Source organism: Xiphophorus maculatus, chromosome 8, assembly GCF_002775205.1.
Source record: "Xiphophorus maculatus strain JP 163 A chromosome 8, X_maculatus-5.0-male, whole genome shotgun sequence".
NCBI classification, from domain to species: Eukaryota; Metazoa; Chordata; class Actinopteri; order Cyprinodontiformes; family Poeciliidae; genus Xiphophorus; species Xiphophorus maculatus.
In genome coordinates, this window is record NC_036450.1 from 18,459,111 (window position 1) to 18,477,212 (window position 18,102).

Below are 18,102 nucleotides of genomic sequence, written 5' to 3' on the forward strand. Positions count from 1 at the left end.
GGTTCAATAGTGTGAGGGATTTCCTTGAAACACTTTGATGCCTTTCTCCAATTTGAAGATCGCTTAAACACCACAGTCTCACAAAATATTGTTATGTCAATAGCTTTATGACCAGTCCTCTGCTGACTATACTTCCAGAAGCATAATGCACTGTGCCACACAGCATAAATAATAAGTATGGCACTGAGTTCACTTTATTTATCTATTTTTTATATAGATCTCAATCTAGCAGGGAACATTGGGGATGTGGTTTAATGGTAGAATTACTTCCTGAATGTTTAGCTGACAAACTTGTTTCAACTGCATAATGCTATCATATCAAAGTGAACCAAAATCTCTTGAGTATTTTTTCCAGGCACATTGTTGAGTCTATGCCACAAAGAATAAAGGCAATGTCACACACTTAAGAGATGGTAGAAAAGTGTATCTAATGAAGTGTACTTCAAGCACTTGTTTTGGCCAAATTATGATATACAGCTAGTAACAAGCTCTTCTTCAGTTTGTCCAAAAATTAGAATATTGTGTGAAAAAGTATTTTTCACACATTAATGTTGCTCGATATTGAAAAGTGCAATAGGATACCTCATTATGAAGTTGTTTTTAGCAAAAGACCATTTCAAGAAAGAAATTTAACCATAGGTAAACACAAACCTTAATCTTGTTTTACACTTACATCAATTGTATAAAACAATGTATTTGAACTTTTCTAAAGTACCAGCTTGTCACTTTAGTCTAACAAAAGTTTGCCCCATCCCTGATTATCAGCTGTGAAACGTTGGAGAGGTCTTCTTGCATGTATAGGCTGCTTTTAATCTCTCCTAAACATCTCATTGAAATCCAGACCTGGGCTTTGACTCAGTTTAGGGCTTTTCATTATAATTCTCAGCCAATCCTTGGTGGATTTACAGGTATGTCTTCAACAATGACCTTTTGAGATCTATCTTCCTTGAGGGTTTCTGCTACACAACTGTCATGTCCAAAATGTTATTTTTCTTATGAACTAAACCTGGAGTGTCCATTATCTCTAAGCCATCATCATCAAAATAACAACAATAAAAGTGTGAAATATATCAACCTTTAAGAAATTAACCTATGTAATGCACAAGAAGCACTTTTTGATTTGAATCACATAAAGAAATTAACTTTTTGATGATATATTTTAATATACTGAGATCAACCTACACAGCAGAATCCATCCTACAAAATCTACAGTATCTGTCACATTCACCATAATAAAATTAATTCCACTTATCACTGAGCAGCAAACTATCTAGGTAATCATAGATTTCAAAGTGACCAAATAAAAATGTTATTCAGATTCCTAAATTTCCCGTACATGATTAGGAGGCAGCTGGGACAAATGATCCATGACACAGTCTGGATGGTTAGTGTCGCTATGGTGACTTGCTTTTTAACAAATAGCACTGACAATATCAAGTGTCGCTATGGTTGCAGATGAAAATATGTACACTAGCTTTTCTCTCCCCTTTTTTTATGAGAAACATCAAGAACTGATTTATATCTGTCTCCATGGCAACCCCAGCATATAGAATGGACAGAAAGAGAGGCAGAGAGAAAGAGAAAGAGAGAGAGATGTATTTTTGCAATATCTGAGAGGAATGTGGAGAATACAACTCTGCAAGAATGAGGTCCAAATCTGACCTCATTGGAACTCAGGATTTCCAGTAAGTGTGAAGAGGAGCACTGGGTTGAAGTTATGACCTCAAATCTCATCATATCATCAAACTTATATTGCTAGAAAGCAAAAAATAAACAAATTAAACCCTACCCTAGTACTAAACGTTTAGCATGTAATTAAATAGATAAGAATATTTAATATAAAAGCAATGGATTCCTCCTGGATTGGCCTATTTCGTTTAAATCTACCAAGCATTCCATAATAGTTTAGTAAATGTAAGAATACATAAAAGCATACTTTGTACAAAATACATCAGACCATAGTGTTTATTTCTTTCATGCCTTGCCCTTTCTAAGCTAAAGAAACCTTTGCTTATTGCCACTCCTGCAACGCCTCCTGTGACCATCTCTGAGCTCATCTCTAAGCCAGCTGGTGGCACACTTGTCCTAAATCTCACATGGAGCTGTGATTTCACTAATACCCAATCTAAACTACCAAGTATGTTACATTTGTCATCTTTTAGATCAAATCATTTTATTTGTTTTATGCCACACAGCTGATGTTGATTCATGTACTTACAGTAAAACCTTTGTGTGTGCATTAGGCAGATTGGAATAAAATTCTCACTGTCTGTTCACCTGAAGTCAAAATATCCCATTACGACGGTAAATACATAAAATGTAAAGCAAGGATGCATAATGTGATTTAAAACAGAAAAGCAACAATTATCTGACCCTGCCTTACTTCAAATTCTTTACTTCTTACAGCTGATGTCATCTCCTGCCAGTTCAATACCCTCCTTGGCCTCCCATTAATGTGTATTGTTCAAGTGGAAACTGTTTACCTGGGTAAACCTTGATTCTAATAATCCCACAAGCCTGTTTCACATCATCAAGTTGTGTTTTACATACAATTTGATTTGTATGTTTTAGCAATGCTGTCAAACATATTTTTTCCCCCCCAAAATTGTAGTTTACATTTTTTTAAATCTTTATTTTACACCAAAGACGCATTAAATGTTGCATGTCAAATTAAGATTCTCATAATAGATAAAATTGACCAAATCGCTCCTGCACGGGGATAACCGGCTTATCAGTTCCTAGATGAATTTAGTCTTAACTCCGCCCATCCCTGCTGTCTTGACAAGGCTGTGCAAAGAGACGGAGCGGGAGAAGGTCGACAAATCGAGCCTATCCACAGATTTTTCAGGGCGAGGCGACGGTAGAGGAGCGCGGTGAACGTGGTTTGGCTGCAGGTCTGTTTTTATAAAGGTTACATTTTGATAGTAGCTCGTGACTTTACCTCCTTTGCTTTTGGTCTGAATATTGGACATTTTTGGAGGACGGTGATTTAACGTGCTTGCTCTGCTGTCTTTATTTTCTTGTCGTGCATGTTGGCCAGTCTTAACGTGGACACTAGCTGGCGCCTCGTAAAACGCACAGACCCACTAGCTGGCTAACTAGCTGCTAGCATGGAAAGTAATGTCAACACTGCTACAGGCTTTGTAAAATCCGGGGGAAAAATACGTTTCTCGTTCAAATGACACCCTCCCAATCTACAGTTGTAGTTTTTATCAACATTATAAAATCCTATTCATAGAGAGTTATGCACACAAACTGCTAAATTGTTGCAGGCACTTTCCTTTCTCTGGACAGGACCTGTGCAAACATGACCGGGGCTGCTCTATAAAGCCAAGGGTAGCATAACGTCCTAGCTGTGTTTATCCAGGCCTCTGCTTAGGAATGATGCTTCTGCAAAAATGTATAGTCCTCAGTTGTGGGAAGAGCACGTAGGAGGGTAGTATGTGTATGCTGGAGACACTCAGTCTCTGTAAGGCTAAAGTCCATGTTCTTCCTCCTGGATTATTGTGTTTTATTATAAACCATCAGGCATGTTTAATATGTGACAGTAGGAACACACGTAAGGTTTAATTAAGCTCGCAGGTAAATGTATACTGATGTGCTTACTGGGCTAATTTTATTAATGGAGAATGTGCTTATGCTATTCTTTATAAAGCATTTTATCTTCTCCAAAGTAACTAAACTACAAAAATAGAGAGGCTTTTCCTGATCAATACAGATTTCTTCCAATTTTCTTTAAAGTATCAGCTGCGAATACAATTTTTTTCTTAATCGAACTTTTTTCTGAGGACAAACGTGACACATGTTTGTCCTATAAAAATATTTTTTCTATTTGAATCAAATATAAAAACTATTTTTATGAAATTAAAAAAAAAAGTGCATCAATAAATGTTCTGTTGGTTGACAACATCTTTTGAATACTATTGAAAAAAGGAAGCACATTTTTCAGGATTTGACTTGAAAAATCACCAAACTGATGAAGGGAAATTTCTTTGACTATTTCAATAATCTGAAAAAGAAACATGAAACTACAGCGTTCTAAGCTGAAGAAAATACATGATGTAGTGTTTGAGCAACAATCTAACCACTAGATTTTCTTTTTTTCTTTTTTTTGCTTCAATCATGTGCACAGTTTGGTTAACAAGCATACATTATTCCACTGCCCTAAGCTTATTCTTACTGTTTAGCAGATCCAGGAAGAACCAGTTTGCTTTTCACTGCAGACTCATGACAATGGAAATGAAGGGCGAACAGCAGGACGAAGATATTTCATTCAGCAACACTGACACTAATGGTGAGGTCTTGCATATCTTCATTTCACACGTTATTATTGCGCATTAGAATTGCCCAAAATAATATCGTCATTGAGAAGTATCCAGACCCCACCCGGTTTTAAAGCCAGCAATGAATTTTTAGATTTCCATCGGCCAGTTGATTTGCTGAAGACTAAAATTCTAATCATGAGAAAAGAACATTTCTGGCCGGGATAACTTGCCATGTGGTCATGTCAGATGGTTGAGAGATCCTCTTGTCCAGGAAACTGCTGTTCTGTGGGCCCAGAGCAGATCTGCCCATGTTTTAATTCAGAAAGGGTACATGTTGGTTCTGGATGTAGACCAAGTTGCATTTGGCTACTGAAGTGTACTTGGTGTTGGTGGAATATGCTGTAGACTTTGCTCATTCGAGGATTATTTTGCTAATATTAATTTGGTGTATTATAGCACTTCCACAATGAATCAGGAGAACATTCTAACTTATGATTCTTCCAAATGAAATATTAAAAAGTAAACTAAAAAAAAAGCTCATCTTTTATTTCTGTAAGTGCATAATTTAGGAGGTTGCTGCATGCTTTGGGTTTGACCTTGTCTTCTGTCTCAGGTAAACGTCCTGCTGAGGACATGGACGAGGAGCAGGCCTTCAAACGTTCACGCAACATTGATGAGATGGTGGAGCTGCGTGTTCTGCTTCAGAGCAAAGTAATCAGAGATCATATCATGAGCCCCTGCTATTTGCTGGGCCACATAGCGATTTATTTATTTTTTTTCTCCCTCGTTGATCAAAGTGTTTTGCTTTGCTTCACAGAATGCGGGAGCCGTCATTGGAAAGGGTGGCAAGAACATAAAAGCTCTTCGCACAGACGTGAGTCAATAGATAAAAAATGTCTTCATGTATATTTGCTCTCAGAAAACTTTAGCTTTCTTATTCTTCCTTTAGTGCTGATTCTACACAAGTCTTATTCAGCCTGTAGAAAAATATTGTCACATTTAGTAGCATTTTTTTGTCACAAAATTTGATGTATTTTACTTGGATTTTATGTGACTGACCTGAACAAATATGGAGTGGAAAGAAATTCTGAATAATAAAAAAAAAAAATCAATGTTAATCAGAAAAATCAGGAGTGCATTTGTGTTTAGCCTCCTTCACTTTGTTGAAAAAGAAAATCCAGTTTAGTTGAAAAGACAGAAATGCTCTAGTCAGAAAGAACCACAAATTAAATTTTAACCTACATAGAAATTCTAATTCCTGATAAATGCATAAAAAATTGTGTATGTGACAAAATATAAACAATTCCCAGGTGTGACTGGGGTATTTTATTTATTCTTGAGTTTTATATGTTGAAGAATGATTGAAAGTTAGTAGTTAGTACATTCTAGCATCTGAGCTATTATAAAAGCAGCTAAAAATTTGTTTGTTGGTTTTAATCATCTGTCATCAAGAATCACTGCACAGTTCTACAAAAAAGCATTACTGAGACCAGAGGGTAGAGGTCGACCGATACGAGCTCTTCTATTACCGATACCAATTTTAAAGTGTCGATTGCAGATTTTTGAGACGGTTTATTTTATTTTGTGACATAGATTATTTGTGATTCTTCCCCCTTTTTAAATTTTTTTTTAAACATTTGATCAAAAATTTGCCATTTTCTTTCACATGTAATCGGTTTAGTAGTGGGATGATGTAAGAGCCTTAAGTTGGCAGCTTCTTTTTTCCCTACTGTAATACAATTCATATAGGAAAGGAGAAGTTTAAAGGTGCCCACTGATTACTGTTTTATTAATTTGCTTAAAACATAACTTGTATGATTCAAGTTGAGGACCCAAAATAAATGTGCTGAATTTTTCAAGTTTAGTTAAAGAAAAAAAAAAAACTATACATCTTCCTCTGTTACTTTTCCCCCCCCTTTAAAACAACTCTTAAAGCATTTTTAGCTCAAATTTCCTCTACATAAACATTAAGGAAAACATCAGAGGAAATAGCATTGATTAGGACTTGCATAATGTGATTGAATGAAACTCAATGCGCAAAGCACAATTCTTGTATTTAGTAAAATTTGTCAGTAACTGAAACATAGTCTCCCCTGCTACAATCTGCATTTATGGCATCCGTTGACAGCAACATCTTCAGTCCAAACTAATAAGCTTTTTAACAATCGGTTTTCCACCTTCATAACAGTGGTGCAGTGGACGGAGCACTAGAGTTTGTACAAACACATTATACATAACAGTAGTGTGTTTGGTACCAAGCTAACAGTGTTACAACACAGGAAGACACGTTCTACTTTGTTTAATTTTTCCATATCCAAAGCTGTGAACAAGTTCTGCTGTCATTCCACCAGTGATGCGCACATGCAGGCAATAATTACACATACAAAACAGACGCGTCAGTTTACAGTTGAAAGAGGAAGTTTACGTCCACCTAATAAAGACACACTTTGTTTTTCTCACTGTCTGAAGTTAAATCAGTCAAAACTTCTCTGATTTTGGTTAGTTATTACTAAAACTTCATATTTGCTAAATGCCCCAATAATATAAGAAGGAATATGCCTCTCTCATACACACCTTTCCAGATCTGCCCACAACTTCTCCATAGGATTGAGATCAGGGCAAAACATTGACTTTGTCTTTAAGCAACATTGTAACCACTTTGTATACTCAGGGTCATTTTCCATTCACAAGACCCATTTGCGGCTGGAGTTTTAACTTCCTGCCCAATTGTTTTAGATGTTAAGAGAAGTTCGGTCTTAGCATTGATTTAAGTTCAGACAGTGAGGGTAAAAAAAGTTGTATGTCTTTTTTTGTTGTTTTTATTCAGTGTACGTAAACTTCCAGTTTCAACAGTATGCAAACAGAGGCCATGAACTCTGTCAACTTGCTAATTTGCACAGAAGCAACTGTGCGGCAGCCGCTCCACCGGACATTAAACCAGTAAGATTTTGCATGGGCCGTTCACAACACGTAAAAGCAAAGTTTTGATTTAGTGACACTCGTTTTTTTAGCTTAAAAAATGGTTATGAAAGACATAACCTTTCAGTATGAAGGTTTATAGTGATTTAACTTTGAGACCAAATGCCGGTGAGTAGCTACTGCTGGCTAAAACTACAGTTTACAATCTGAATGCTTTGCCATGAATCCAAAGGTTATACATACAGTTTCCCCTAAAAACATATTCTGTTTAACTAAATAAATATACTCAGCACACAGATTAATAATCATTGTCCTGTGTAACTGCAGCTCTTTGACTGAGGGGCTCTCTGCACATTACCTTATCACCTATGTGGAAACAAGGCACAGATTTCTGCTTTTTTTGAAGAGTTGCCTGTTTAAAAAAACAAAACAAAAAACAAAGTCTGCCCCATCAAGACTGATGAAGATACTTTTAAAAACTGGAAAGTTTTGGCCAATTGATCGGTAGGCCGATAATATCGGTCAACCTCTACCAGAGAGTCACTGCTAAACTGCTCTGCTTGAGTTTTCCCCCCCAAATAATTAAAGCTAATTCTAGATATTGCTCACATTGGTATTTTTTTTGAAACTGGGAATTTCTAACAGCCCTATTGGAACATCTTTTTTTTCTCTCTCTCTCTCTGCGTTGTTAACTTGACCAATGTGCTCCTTCATATTGCCTGTTAAAACTTATCTCTGTCCTGGTCACACTTCCTGTTCTCCTTCACTCTCACAGTTTCTCTCATCACGTTTTGGGACAAAGTGTGGCGTGTATTCAATTAAAACTGTATTCCTTCTCCCCCTCTTCCCTTCTCCTTTTACTTGTTTTTGTTCTTACTTTTGGCCACCTTCCTCCGTTGCCCATGTACCGGATCGACATGCCCCTCCTGCGTTGCCCACCTTGACGTTGGCCCAACCTCCGCCCGCCCCCGAACGAAACCCGACCGCTCGGCCATCTGACACTCCCGGTCGGCCCTGCCCATAAACTGTGCCCCTCCTTATTCGGGCACCTAACTTGACATGATGTGATTGAATGCCCCTGCCCAATGCCAACCTCCTCCACCACAACCACCATCACCACCACCACCACCACCACCACCTCCTCCTCGGTCCATGCAGTACAATGCCAGTGTATCAGTCCCAGACAGCAGTGGCCCAGAGCGGTATGTCCCACCAGTTATTGCCTCACTGCCTGATTAGAACAGTGAAACACTTGTCTTTGATAGCCTGCCTTCTGTTTCCATTTGAACATTTTTATATACATGACACTTTACAACCCCCCCTTCCCTTCCCCTTCACCAAACACCCCCTCCTTTCTTTATAAGACATGTATTGTTCCTTGAATTTTTTTGTCCATTTTTAAGCATTTCCTATTAAGTTGGACTCTCTGTCATTACAGTTAATCAATCATGCGGAAATTGTCTGACAGCCCACTACAAAGTAGTTGGTGTTTTATACTCAGCGACACTAAAGTTGGATGGTTTATTTGTTGCTCTGAGAAAATTTGTGAAAAGCAGGCATCTTTTTAATCCCCCCCCCTTCGCTCTGTCTTCTGTGACCCACCTCTGGTCCCTTCCCCTTGCCTCCAACCTCCCACTCTCCTCTGCCCTCACTCTCCCACACTGTTTCCACCATTACCGTCCCATGATCTCTGAGAGAGAGAAGAGAAAGAGAGCTTGCTTTCCTGTGGAGGTGCTGCCCTTTCACTGTCACTTCATTGATGTCTCTTGATTCCATTGTGCTGCATCTCCCCCCCCCCTCTGTTGAATTTCTTAGGTTACATCAGATCAGATCTGCCTATCAAACCTGTCACCTGTCACATCACCCTTCCCCTCTCCAACCTGCTCTTCCTCTGTGCCACAAAGCACTTGGTAACCCCTCCCCAACCCCTCTGCTGTTTTAATGTTTTCTACTGCCCACCTCGTCTGCTCTCACCTCGGCGCCTTAGCTCTCTTCCCCTCTCCTTCCCTCTCCCCCCTTTCCCAACCTCGTGGTCACAATGAGACGGTGAGCTGGTGGTGCAGCTGTAATGGCAAGCTGTTTTCAAATGACTTTCTCTTTCCCCAACTTCCTGGTGGTGGGATGGTTATAGAAGAAGTTTCTCGCTCTTACACCACTTACCCAAAATCTGTGTGGCCACTTTCACGTTTTTTTTCTGAGACGCTCTGGAACCCCCTGTCCTCGTAAAGCTTCTCTTACTTTTGAAATTAGTAAGGGAGTCAGTGCATGTCTACTGCTGTCAGTGTAGAGTTGGGGAAAATTAAGCACTCGTTTAAAGCGTCTTGTTAGTTTGTTCAGGACTGTCTGCTGGGCTGTATTTTATGTCAGGTTATTCCTCCGTTTTTCGGTGTTTGTTTTTGTAATTCATTTATTCCTGTTTACCGAATTGGTTTCTGACAGGATCCTGAGTGTAAGTGCCAGTATCGACACCATTGGAGAGATTCTACTGAAAATCATACCAACACTAGAGGAGGTAAGATGTTATCTCAGTGTTGTGTGTAAGTATACAGTGGTGTCGTTTTAGCTTCCAGAGATGAATCCAATGTCTTTATTAAATAAATAATAGTCTGACATTAATGATTTTTAAGCTAAATGTATATTCAAATAAATGAATATAAATTTGGAAAAATTGTAATGTAGTAAAGCAATAATTTGCATCAAAGGTTAACTTTTTTATGCATTTCAAAAATATATTTTTTTTCACAGCTGCTACACTAATATCTAAGCACCCAGAACTTTGTTTTTGTTCTTATGTTTTTCTAGTACCAACATTACAGTGGGATTGATTTTGACTGTGAGCTTCGCCTGCTGATCCATCAGAGCTTGGCTGGTGGGATAATTGGAGTGAAAGGTGCCAAGATAAAGGAGCTGAGAGAGGTAGGACACAGCCCAGATTAACCATTTAATCCTCTGCACTAACAGCTGAGCAGTAAAAACAAAAAAAGACAACTCTTTAACTTTGGAAATGTGTTTGCCCTTTGTTTTGCACATTGGTCCTCCTACAAACTCATCTTAAAAGACGTTTTGTTTGCTACTGCTCAGACAAGTTCTAGTGCATTTTTGCACTTCATTAGGAAAGTTTTTTTGGACTGTGTGGAGTCAGAATATGAATGTGAGAAACTAAGGAAAAAAAAACAAAACTTTGTGTGTACTAGAACACCCAGACCACCATCAAGTTGTTCCAAGAGTGCTGTCCACACTCTACCGACAGGGTCGTCTTAGTGGGAGGAAAACCAGAACGTGTGGTTGAATGCATAAAAGTGATCCTGGAGCTAGTATCAGAGGTAAATCTACGTTATCAATTGCTATTAATACGCTAAAAATAATTAATACCGACACATCTTGACTTGTAGAACATTACATTTATTTTGAATGCGGTGTACTCCAACGTCGATGAATAATTTTCCCGTAACTTTTCTTCAATTTGCAGGCACCCATTAAAGGCCGTACTCAGCCTTACGACCCTAACTTCTATGATGAGACGTATGACTACGGTGGCTTCACCATGTTGTTTGAGGATAGGGGCCGACGACCCATGGGTGGATTTCCCATCCGCGTGCGCGGCGGTTTTGAGCGCTTGCCTCCTTTACGTGGCAGCAGACCTCTGCCTCCCTCCAGAAGGGACTATGACGACATGAGCCCTCGCCGGGGTCCTCCACCGCCGCTTAGCAGGGGCATACGAGGGGGCAGCCGAGCGCGTAACCTGCCTCTCCCGCCACCCCCGCCGCCAAGAGGAGGGTGAGAATTGGGCAGATTTTATGCTTTCAATCCTAATTTGTTAGGTTTTAAATTGTTTTGGATGAATTTGCTAACTAGACTGGTTTTGGCAGTTTTTACTGTAGATGATTAATTTGTACATCAAAGGTTTGTTTTGAAAATTGAAAGACTACTATTTAGTAACCAGCAACATAAAATAACACTGAGGCTTTAAAAGCACATCTAACAGTGGAGTTGTTCAGTCTTTATAAATTATTTTACATCTCTACCTCACATCCATCTGTTTTTTTTCTTATATTGTTTGCAGAGGAGACAGGTTTTCACATGGCAGCTACCATGGCAGCATGGATGACAGACCAAGGTGAGGAAGACCAAGTTTAAGCTTTAAATTTATTTCTAGAGCTTAACAGAATTTAGAAAAGAGCACATCTGTGGTTTAAAAGTACCTGTTTTTTTCTCCAATAAATCAACCAGTGTCACTGCTTGCTTGGAACCAAATCTTTTTATTTCCAGTAACTGTTTCAACATCTCCTGCTACTTACTGAAATTCAGTTGTAGTTGCTGTTTTCGACTGACTTTATGAATGCCGTTTGTGGCTTTATTGATGACGGTATCAGATGTTTGAGTATGCGCTGCTGGTGTTTGCAAATCATTCTTGAAATGTTGTGTATATTTAGAAATGTCAGTTGGGAATCAGATATTTTTGCTCAAATTTGTAATGTTTGGAAACGCTGACTCGTTTTAGCGAGCATTTGTTACACTTTTTATAGTATTTCAAATAAAAATCCCCTTAGAGGTTTGTGTTCATTCATTCATTGTGAGTTCATCCATCCATCCATGCACCATCAGCCCATACACCCATTGTGTAGAGAGGTCTGACTGCTGTGTAAATATCAAAAATTCAATGTGAACTTTGAGATTGAATAATTTCCCCAAAAATTGTAAACCTGGCCATTTGTAGTGGGTGCAATGTCCCCATGCACTGCGATGCTCTACAGATATTCAGAAACAGAGCGAGGATCAGACATTTAATGTGCAAAAACCAACCAGTTAACAGTCTGTTGTCTTTGTAAAAGACCATTTAGAAGGATATAAAGCACACAGTCTTGGTCTGGAGCACCTTGGTGGAAAACCCCTGTTGGGTCAAACTGTATTAACAACTTTGTTTTTTTCCTGTTTTGTAGTGAAAGAAGAGGCAGAGACCGCTATGACAGCATGGTGAGTGTAATCAGCTGCAGCTTCAGGGCTCACTTGCTTTTTTGTTTCCTCAAAAGACTTTGTGGTCTCTGCCTGTGAGTTGTGTTTTCAGATGATGATTGCATTTCCTTTTCTGAGTGTAGTTCAGCACACTGGCTCTGATATGGCTGCTTTTTTTCCCCCCTCCACATTGGATGCACACTCATGTAGACCTGTTGTTGCCTGGCAACAGTTGTCTCCGTGGTTACCACTGAGTAACTGAGTATGCAGTCCAGAGATCCACCAGGCGAGCAATTGAACCAGAGCAGTTCTTGAAGTGGTTCCCCGCAGGTTTTAGCTGCAAGCAAAAGAGGGCAGACGAATACTTTGACCATAAAAAGGGAGAACTCTTGAGATTTAAATATTATTTAAAAACGGCAGACTTGCTTCTAGTTGTCTCAGCATTAATACGGATTCTAGGATTTGGATTACAATACAAGTTAGGTTAGTGCTGGCTGCTTGTTAATCTGTCTTTGTCTTTGAAACACAAATCAGTGTCAAATTGGTCAAGTTTATGTCCTAATGTGAGTAAACAAATTTGTGTGCATTACTGTCTATGCATTTATTGGCCTCCCAGACATACACTGGTCGGATAAGACAACTTTTAAAAGTTCTCTTGTCTCTTTTTAAGTTCTCTTATCTCTTATATCTATTTTATTTGTTTCTTGACTGTCTTGAACTCAAAGTAGCTTTTATTAAACATGCTTGATTCCAGCTGTGCGTTTGCGAAGTATTGCCTAGTGTCTTCAGATATGTAACATTGACTTTGTACAATAAAGAGAGGTAAAAAAAAAAAATGACATAACCCTAGTGAGACATCAAAGAGTTTGGCAACAGCCATATTTAGTTTATAATTTGTGTTCTTACTGAAAGCTTAACATGTATTTTGATTCCTTATTAATGTTTGTAAATTTCATCTCTTTCCCTCCTCTCATGTGATCCTGAAATGCAGAGTGGAGGTGGTTACGGTAAGTTTTGATATTCTTAGTAATCCTGCAGTTTTATTTATCTAAACAGTGGTAATTATTACCTTTTTACACACTTTGGCCTTGAAATGGCTAGAGAGTGTTTGTTTTTTGGCTCTACAAGTTTACACACTTTGAAGTACCAAGATGTTTTTTGTTCAACAGAGCATGTGCAAACATTTCAGTGACAATCTTAAGATCTTCTGGACTTAAAGTTGAGTTTAATTTTTTTATTTTATCACACATATATTAAGCTCAAACATTCGTACCCCTGGAAGATTTAAAATATTTGTCATTAAACAAGACAGGGTTTTAAAAAATTATAAATGTAAAAGCTAAATGGGTCTGTGTAGAAATTATATTCTTGTTTCATCCCAGTATAAATCTTTTACTTAAGTGTTGGAATATTTTCTAAAAATTATTTTAGAGTCAGTGTTTTAGTTTACTAAAAAAGTAAATGAGTTTACTAAAGCTAAAATTACCACTGATGGCTAAATTATGGTTTATACCAAGCTCAATCTGAAATAAGACTGGCTGATTGAAGATGATACCCAAATAAAGACTAACTAAAAAATAAAATGTTATTTCATTGTTCCACCTGAATTCAACATGTTCCTGTTGGGGAAACCAGTGGGATTTGTTTATCAATGTTTATTTGCATCAGTGTTTATCAGTGTTTATTTCCCCAACTTCCAAACTCCTTCAACTTTATCAACTTGCAGATTATTACCGTCTTCAAACATAACACAAGTGCAAAGGCACCAAAGTCAACCTAAAGAAGGAATAACAGAAGAGAGTGGGCGTTACTAGACTGAAGGGTCGAATGTTTTTTTGTTTTTTTTTCCAGATGCATGTTGTATATGTCTGTTTCAAATATTTTGTTTAAATGTCATTTTGAAAAACTGAAATTTTCTCAAGGATCATGCAGCAGAGTATGGGAATCCTCATGTTTTCCTTCCTTTATGTTAAATTTTTTTTAGCTTTAAGTTCAGCTCCTGAAAAATTTCTATTTTAGAAACAGCACCCAGTACTTAGTGCTGATGACTGAAATTTGTTTCTGTTGTCCATATCTATTTTTTTTTTTTTTTTAAAAAGCTTCTGTGGAACGGAGTAAGAAACAAGTTTTACCTGTTGATGTTTTTACACTTTCACTATTTCCTCTTGAGTGGCATTTAGATTTTTAAACATGGCACAGCTAATTGATTCCCAAGAACTGGTTTGGGAAGTAGTTTAAATGAAGAGAAAAAACAGCTGAATTAAAAAAAACAAGTGCTAATTCTGTATTGCTGAAAACCCTTCTGGCTGCCTCATTAGTCACTTATTCTTGTAGTAGTAGAAATTTTAGTTGCAAAAAATTATTTTTTTTAGTTTTTGAGTTGAGCAATATCTTTAAATGTTTATTTACCATTGATATAGTGAACGTGTGAATTAGTTAAACCCAGTAGATAAAAAAAAAAAAGACAATTGGTATTAATTTACACAGCACAATTTCAACTGTTATTTTTCTAGTTACTATGAAAGGACAAACTTGGACCAACAAAGCTTAGTATTTCTTTAGAGATACATCACCATCGCTGGCGTTTTGGCCATTCTGGCAGTACTGCTCAGTTGCTGTTGCATGATGCATTTCCTTTCCTATTCCTGTGGTGCATTTTCATTTTCCACTTTCTGTTTTTCCTTTTTTTAATGTTCTTTTTCAAAGACAACAATTCTTCTTGGGAGCGCTTTCCATCTGGTGAGTTGGGATAGATCGGTACTGTCCCAGAGTCTTGTTTCCTAACCTAAAGGGATTGCTTGTTCTGGATCGCAAGCCCCAGTTAAAGAAAGATTTCCTACAAAGGTCCTTTCCTCTCTCCGTAGGCGGCAGAGGATCGTACAGTGACATCGGAGGCCCAGTCATCACGACGCAAGTCACCATCCCAAAAGATGTAAGTAGAACATGATTAGTGCAGTACCCTACGAGACAAATTAAATGCTTTTGGCGCTCCTAAATCTGTTTTCCTTTTTGCCGGCGTGCAGCTGGCGGGCTCCATCATCGGGAAGGGCGGCCAGAGAATCAAGCAGATCCGCCACGAGTCTGGGGCATCCATCAAGATTGATGAACCACTAGAGGGCTCTGAGGACCGCATCATCACCATCACAGGGACACAGGACCAGATCCAGAACGCCCAGTACTTACTGCAGAACAGGCATGTGACTTCAAGCAAAACAACATCCTCTCACTGCAGCTGAGACGCTTCTTATGCTGTTCATGTAGAACCAGTAGAATAAAAAGTTATTGGTTTAATGTAGTAGTTTGCGATTTATAGTAAAAGATTGTATTTTTTGGATAATTGGTATCTTTTTTAAATTCATAAAATTACTTATTGGTTCAAAGTAGTTAACCTTAAGGAAGATATTTGCTAATATACAGTATTCTGGTCTCTAGGCTAATTTGGGGCATGAACTATACAAAATCTTATCATTTGAGTCAGTAATTAGATTACTTGGTAGTACATGTGTGTGCGTGTGTTTACTTCCTTTCCTCCTCATCGCTCCACGATTGAGCAGGTCTGAGTTGGCGTGTCAGTTCCAGCAGACAGGATTTATTTCCAGCCTTGACCTTGGTATTCTTATTACAACTTGAGCTCCACGTGAAGGATGTCTTGCTGTTTTCAGCATCCAGTATTTACAGCTGCCCAACCCGACTTGGGTCGTGCTGCTGCTCTTATAAATATTTTTCTGTGTTTTTAATATATATATATTTTTTATTTTCTCCGTTTCAGTGTGAGGCAGTACTCCGGTCGGTTCTTCTAGAGGGAAGCGGAAGAGAGGGTGAAGCCATGCTGCCATACTGTTTGCTCATTCTATTCAGAGCCAACATTCCTCTGCTTTGGGTAGATGTGTCCCTTCCCTTTAACTGTCTCCAGCTACACCACCGCTGTGTACACCAGGTTTTATTTGGAGGCCTGAAAAATCCATAATTCAGTGCTGGTATCTTATTTTTCTTTTTCTTTTTATCTACTGGTGTGTAACCCAGCTGTGTGATTAGATTTGGTGTTGTGAACCGGCCCTAGGCCTTATCTTCCGCATTTCAGTACAGCAAGCAGAATGTACTTTTTTTTTCCTGTTCTTGTTTGAAAGATATTTTTATGATTTCCTTTGAATTTTAAGACCACTTTCCTAGCAAAGATGACTGGTTTTTGAATGGTTGAGAAACTGTTGGAGTAAAGTTAAATAACTGATTAACTTACATTTTCCATCACTTGTCTCCATATGTAAAAAGTGTTTTTTTTTTTTTTTAGATGGTGTTTGAGGGGTTTGGGGAGAGTATTTATTTTGGAGCAGCGGAAATCAATAGTATTCTCAATTTCACAGAGAGCAAAACTTCGGTTTTACATTTAATGCTTTTAATGGGTACCGAGGAGAAACTGGTTAGGAGTGTATGGGGCCTTTGTTCTGTATAAGCATGGATGTGTTGTTCGGAGTCAGTCTTTGGGTTGATAAGCAATGTGGGCTTAAAAATTTTAAACCCCAGACAGCTCACTCCTACACCCCACCGCACACACTAGGCATGGGCCTGTATGATGACCTTGTGTGAAAATGTCACAATGAATATATCTACACAAAAAAAATAAAAATAATATATGTGATTTGATCTGCCTTTATTAAAAACAAAAAAGCATTTTTTTTCAGCTTTTGCTAAAATAGTATGCAGGATATCATCACATTTTTATAAACATTGGCTAAATATTTTTAAAAATTTTCCCATATTTTGTAAGGGCAACATGCCTTACAAAATAAGCCTTTTTTCTGCCAGCTCATCGGCAGTGTGCAACAAGTAGTAGAGAGGAGGCAGGAAGAAATTCAGACATTCAACCACAGGAACACTGAAATTTCCTATGTAGGTCTACCACAAAAACAGACCAATCAAGCAAATGTAAAGACTGTTTGATTGGTCTGTTGCTGGGAGGGTTTACACTGTTGACGCCTTAATTTTTTGTTTTTTAGCAGAGCAGCCTAGTCCAATGCTTTTTGGTAATGACACCTTTTTCAAACATGTCTTCTGTCTGAAGGTGTAATAAATGTGAAAGACTGTTTAGGCAAAAGAACAATTGTAAGAAAATCTACTTTTATTTGAAAGATGATTGTACGGTTTGTATATATATATGTATTTGCTTAAAACCTGTAATTTTAAGGACTTTTGGTTCGGCCCAAACTGTGTGATGTTTTCTTGGAAGAAAAAAGTGCCAAAAACAGACTTACAAGTTTTCTTCTTTGCCATGTGGCCCTTTTGTGCCAAACTTAACAAAAATAAATATTCTCTAAAATCATATTAGAGCTATTGAAAACACAGCATTTTAAAAATATAAGATGATATAATAAAAATGTCAGAACAAAACTGCAGAAAAGAATTATAAATACAAAGTGTGCCTGTGTGGCCATTTTGTTCCTGCACTTTTGGTCATTTTGTTTCATGACTTTCTGCAATATACAAAAAGCTACAAACAAACTAAATGATGCTTATGTGCGTGGGTATGAAACAGGTTAAAGGGAATGTAAAGGTGCACAATTGGTGAAGGGACAAATGAATCTAGTTATTTACAAATGTATTTCTAATGAAATCTTTCCTACGCGTTTTCTGATTACGGAATTATATTTTGAATCTTTTACTGTAAAAAAAAAAAAAAAAATACACAATCAACTTTTTCATCAATATTGGGTTTTCTGTCACTAGAAAGGATGAATTTGCTGTTGTGTAGCCTCAGTCTCAGATCTGTTCACTCGTGTAGTTTTGTTTTTCATTTTTGGACTTTTTTTTTTTTTTTTTTTTTCTTTGAAAGCATCCCTGAAGATGCAGTTCTGTGAGGCGGATGCAGCTTTGCGAGTCCACAAGTGATGAATTCTGTATTTGCTCTCAGATATTTGTAGTAACTCCAAGTGTTTAGTAAATAAAGTCTGTGTCACAGCTCTGAGTTGGT

At 37.9% G+C, this 18,102-nt stretch overlaps 1 protein-coding gene across 4 annotated transcripts; it reads left to right on the top strand.

Annotated features, from left to right (window-relative positions):
• The first annotated feature begins 2,788 nt into the window (after window positions 1-2,788).
• LOC102230106 (heterogeneous nuclear ribonucleoprotein K-like) lies at window positions 2,789-18,096 on the top strand. Of its 4 annotated transcripts, XM_005798648.2 has the most exons (16): window positions 2,789-2,894; window positions 4,191-4,294; window positions 4,879-4,976; window positions 5,083-5,139; window positions 8,343-8,386; window positions 9,624-9,696; window positions 9,987-10,100; window positions 10,379-10,507; window positions 10,654-10,961; window positions 11,248-11,301; window positions 12,125-12,158; window positions 13,129-13,144; window positions 14,844-14,876; window positions 15,002-15,069; window positions 15,161-15,330; window positions 15,907-18,096. In XM_005798648.2, exons 2-16 carry the CDS (start codon window positions 4,228-4,230, stop codon window positions 15,935-15,937), a joined length of 1,296 nt encoding a protein of 431 aa, XP_005798705.1. In that variant the 5' UTR covers window positions 2,789-2,894; window positions 4,191-4,227; the 3' UTR covers window positions 15,938-18,096. The 4 variants fall into 4 exon arrangements, with proteins under 4 accessions (XP_005798705.1, XP_023193845.1, XP_023193843.1 ...); XM_023338077.1 differs by lacking the exon at window positions 14,844-14,876; XM_023338075.1 differs by lacking the exon at window positions 15,907-18,096 and having other exon boundaries at window positions 15,161-15,897.
• Window positions 18,097-18,102: the final 6 nt, after the last annotated feature.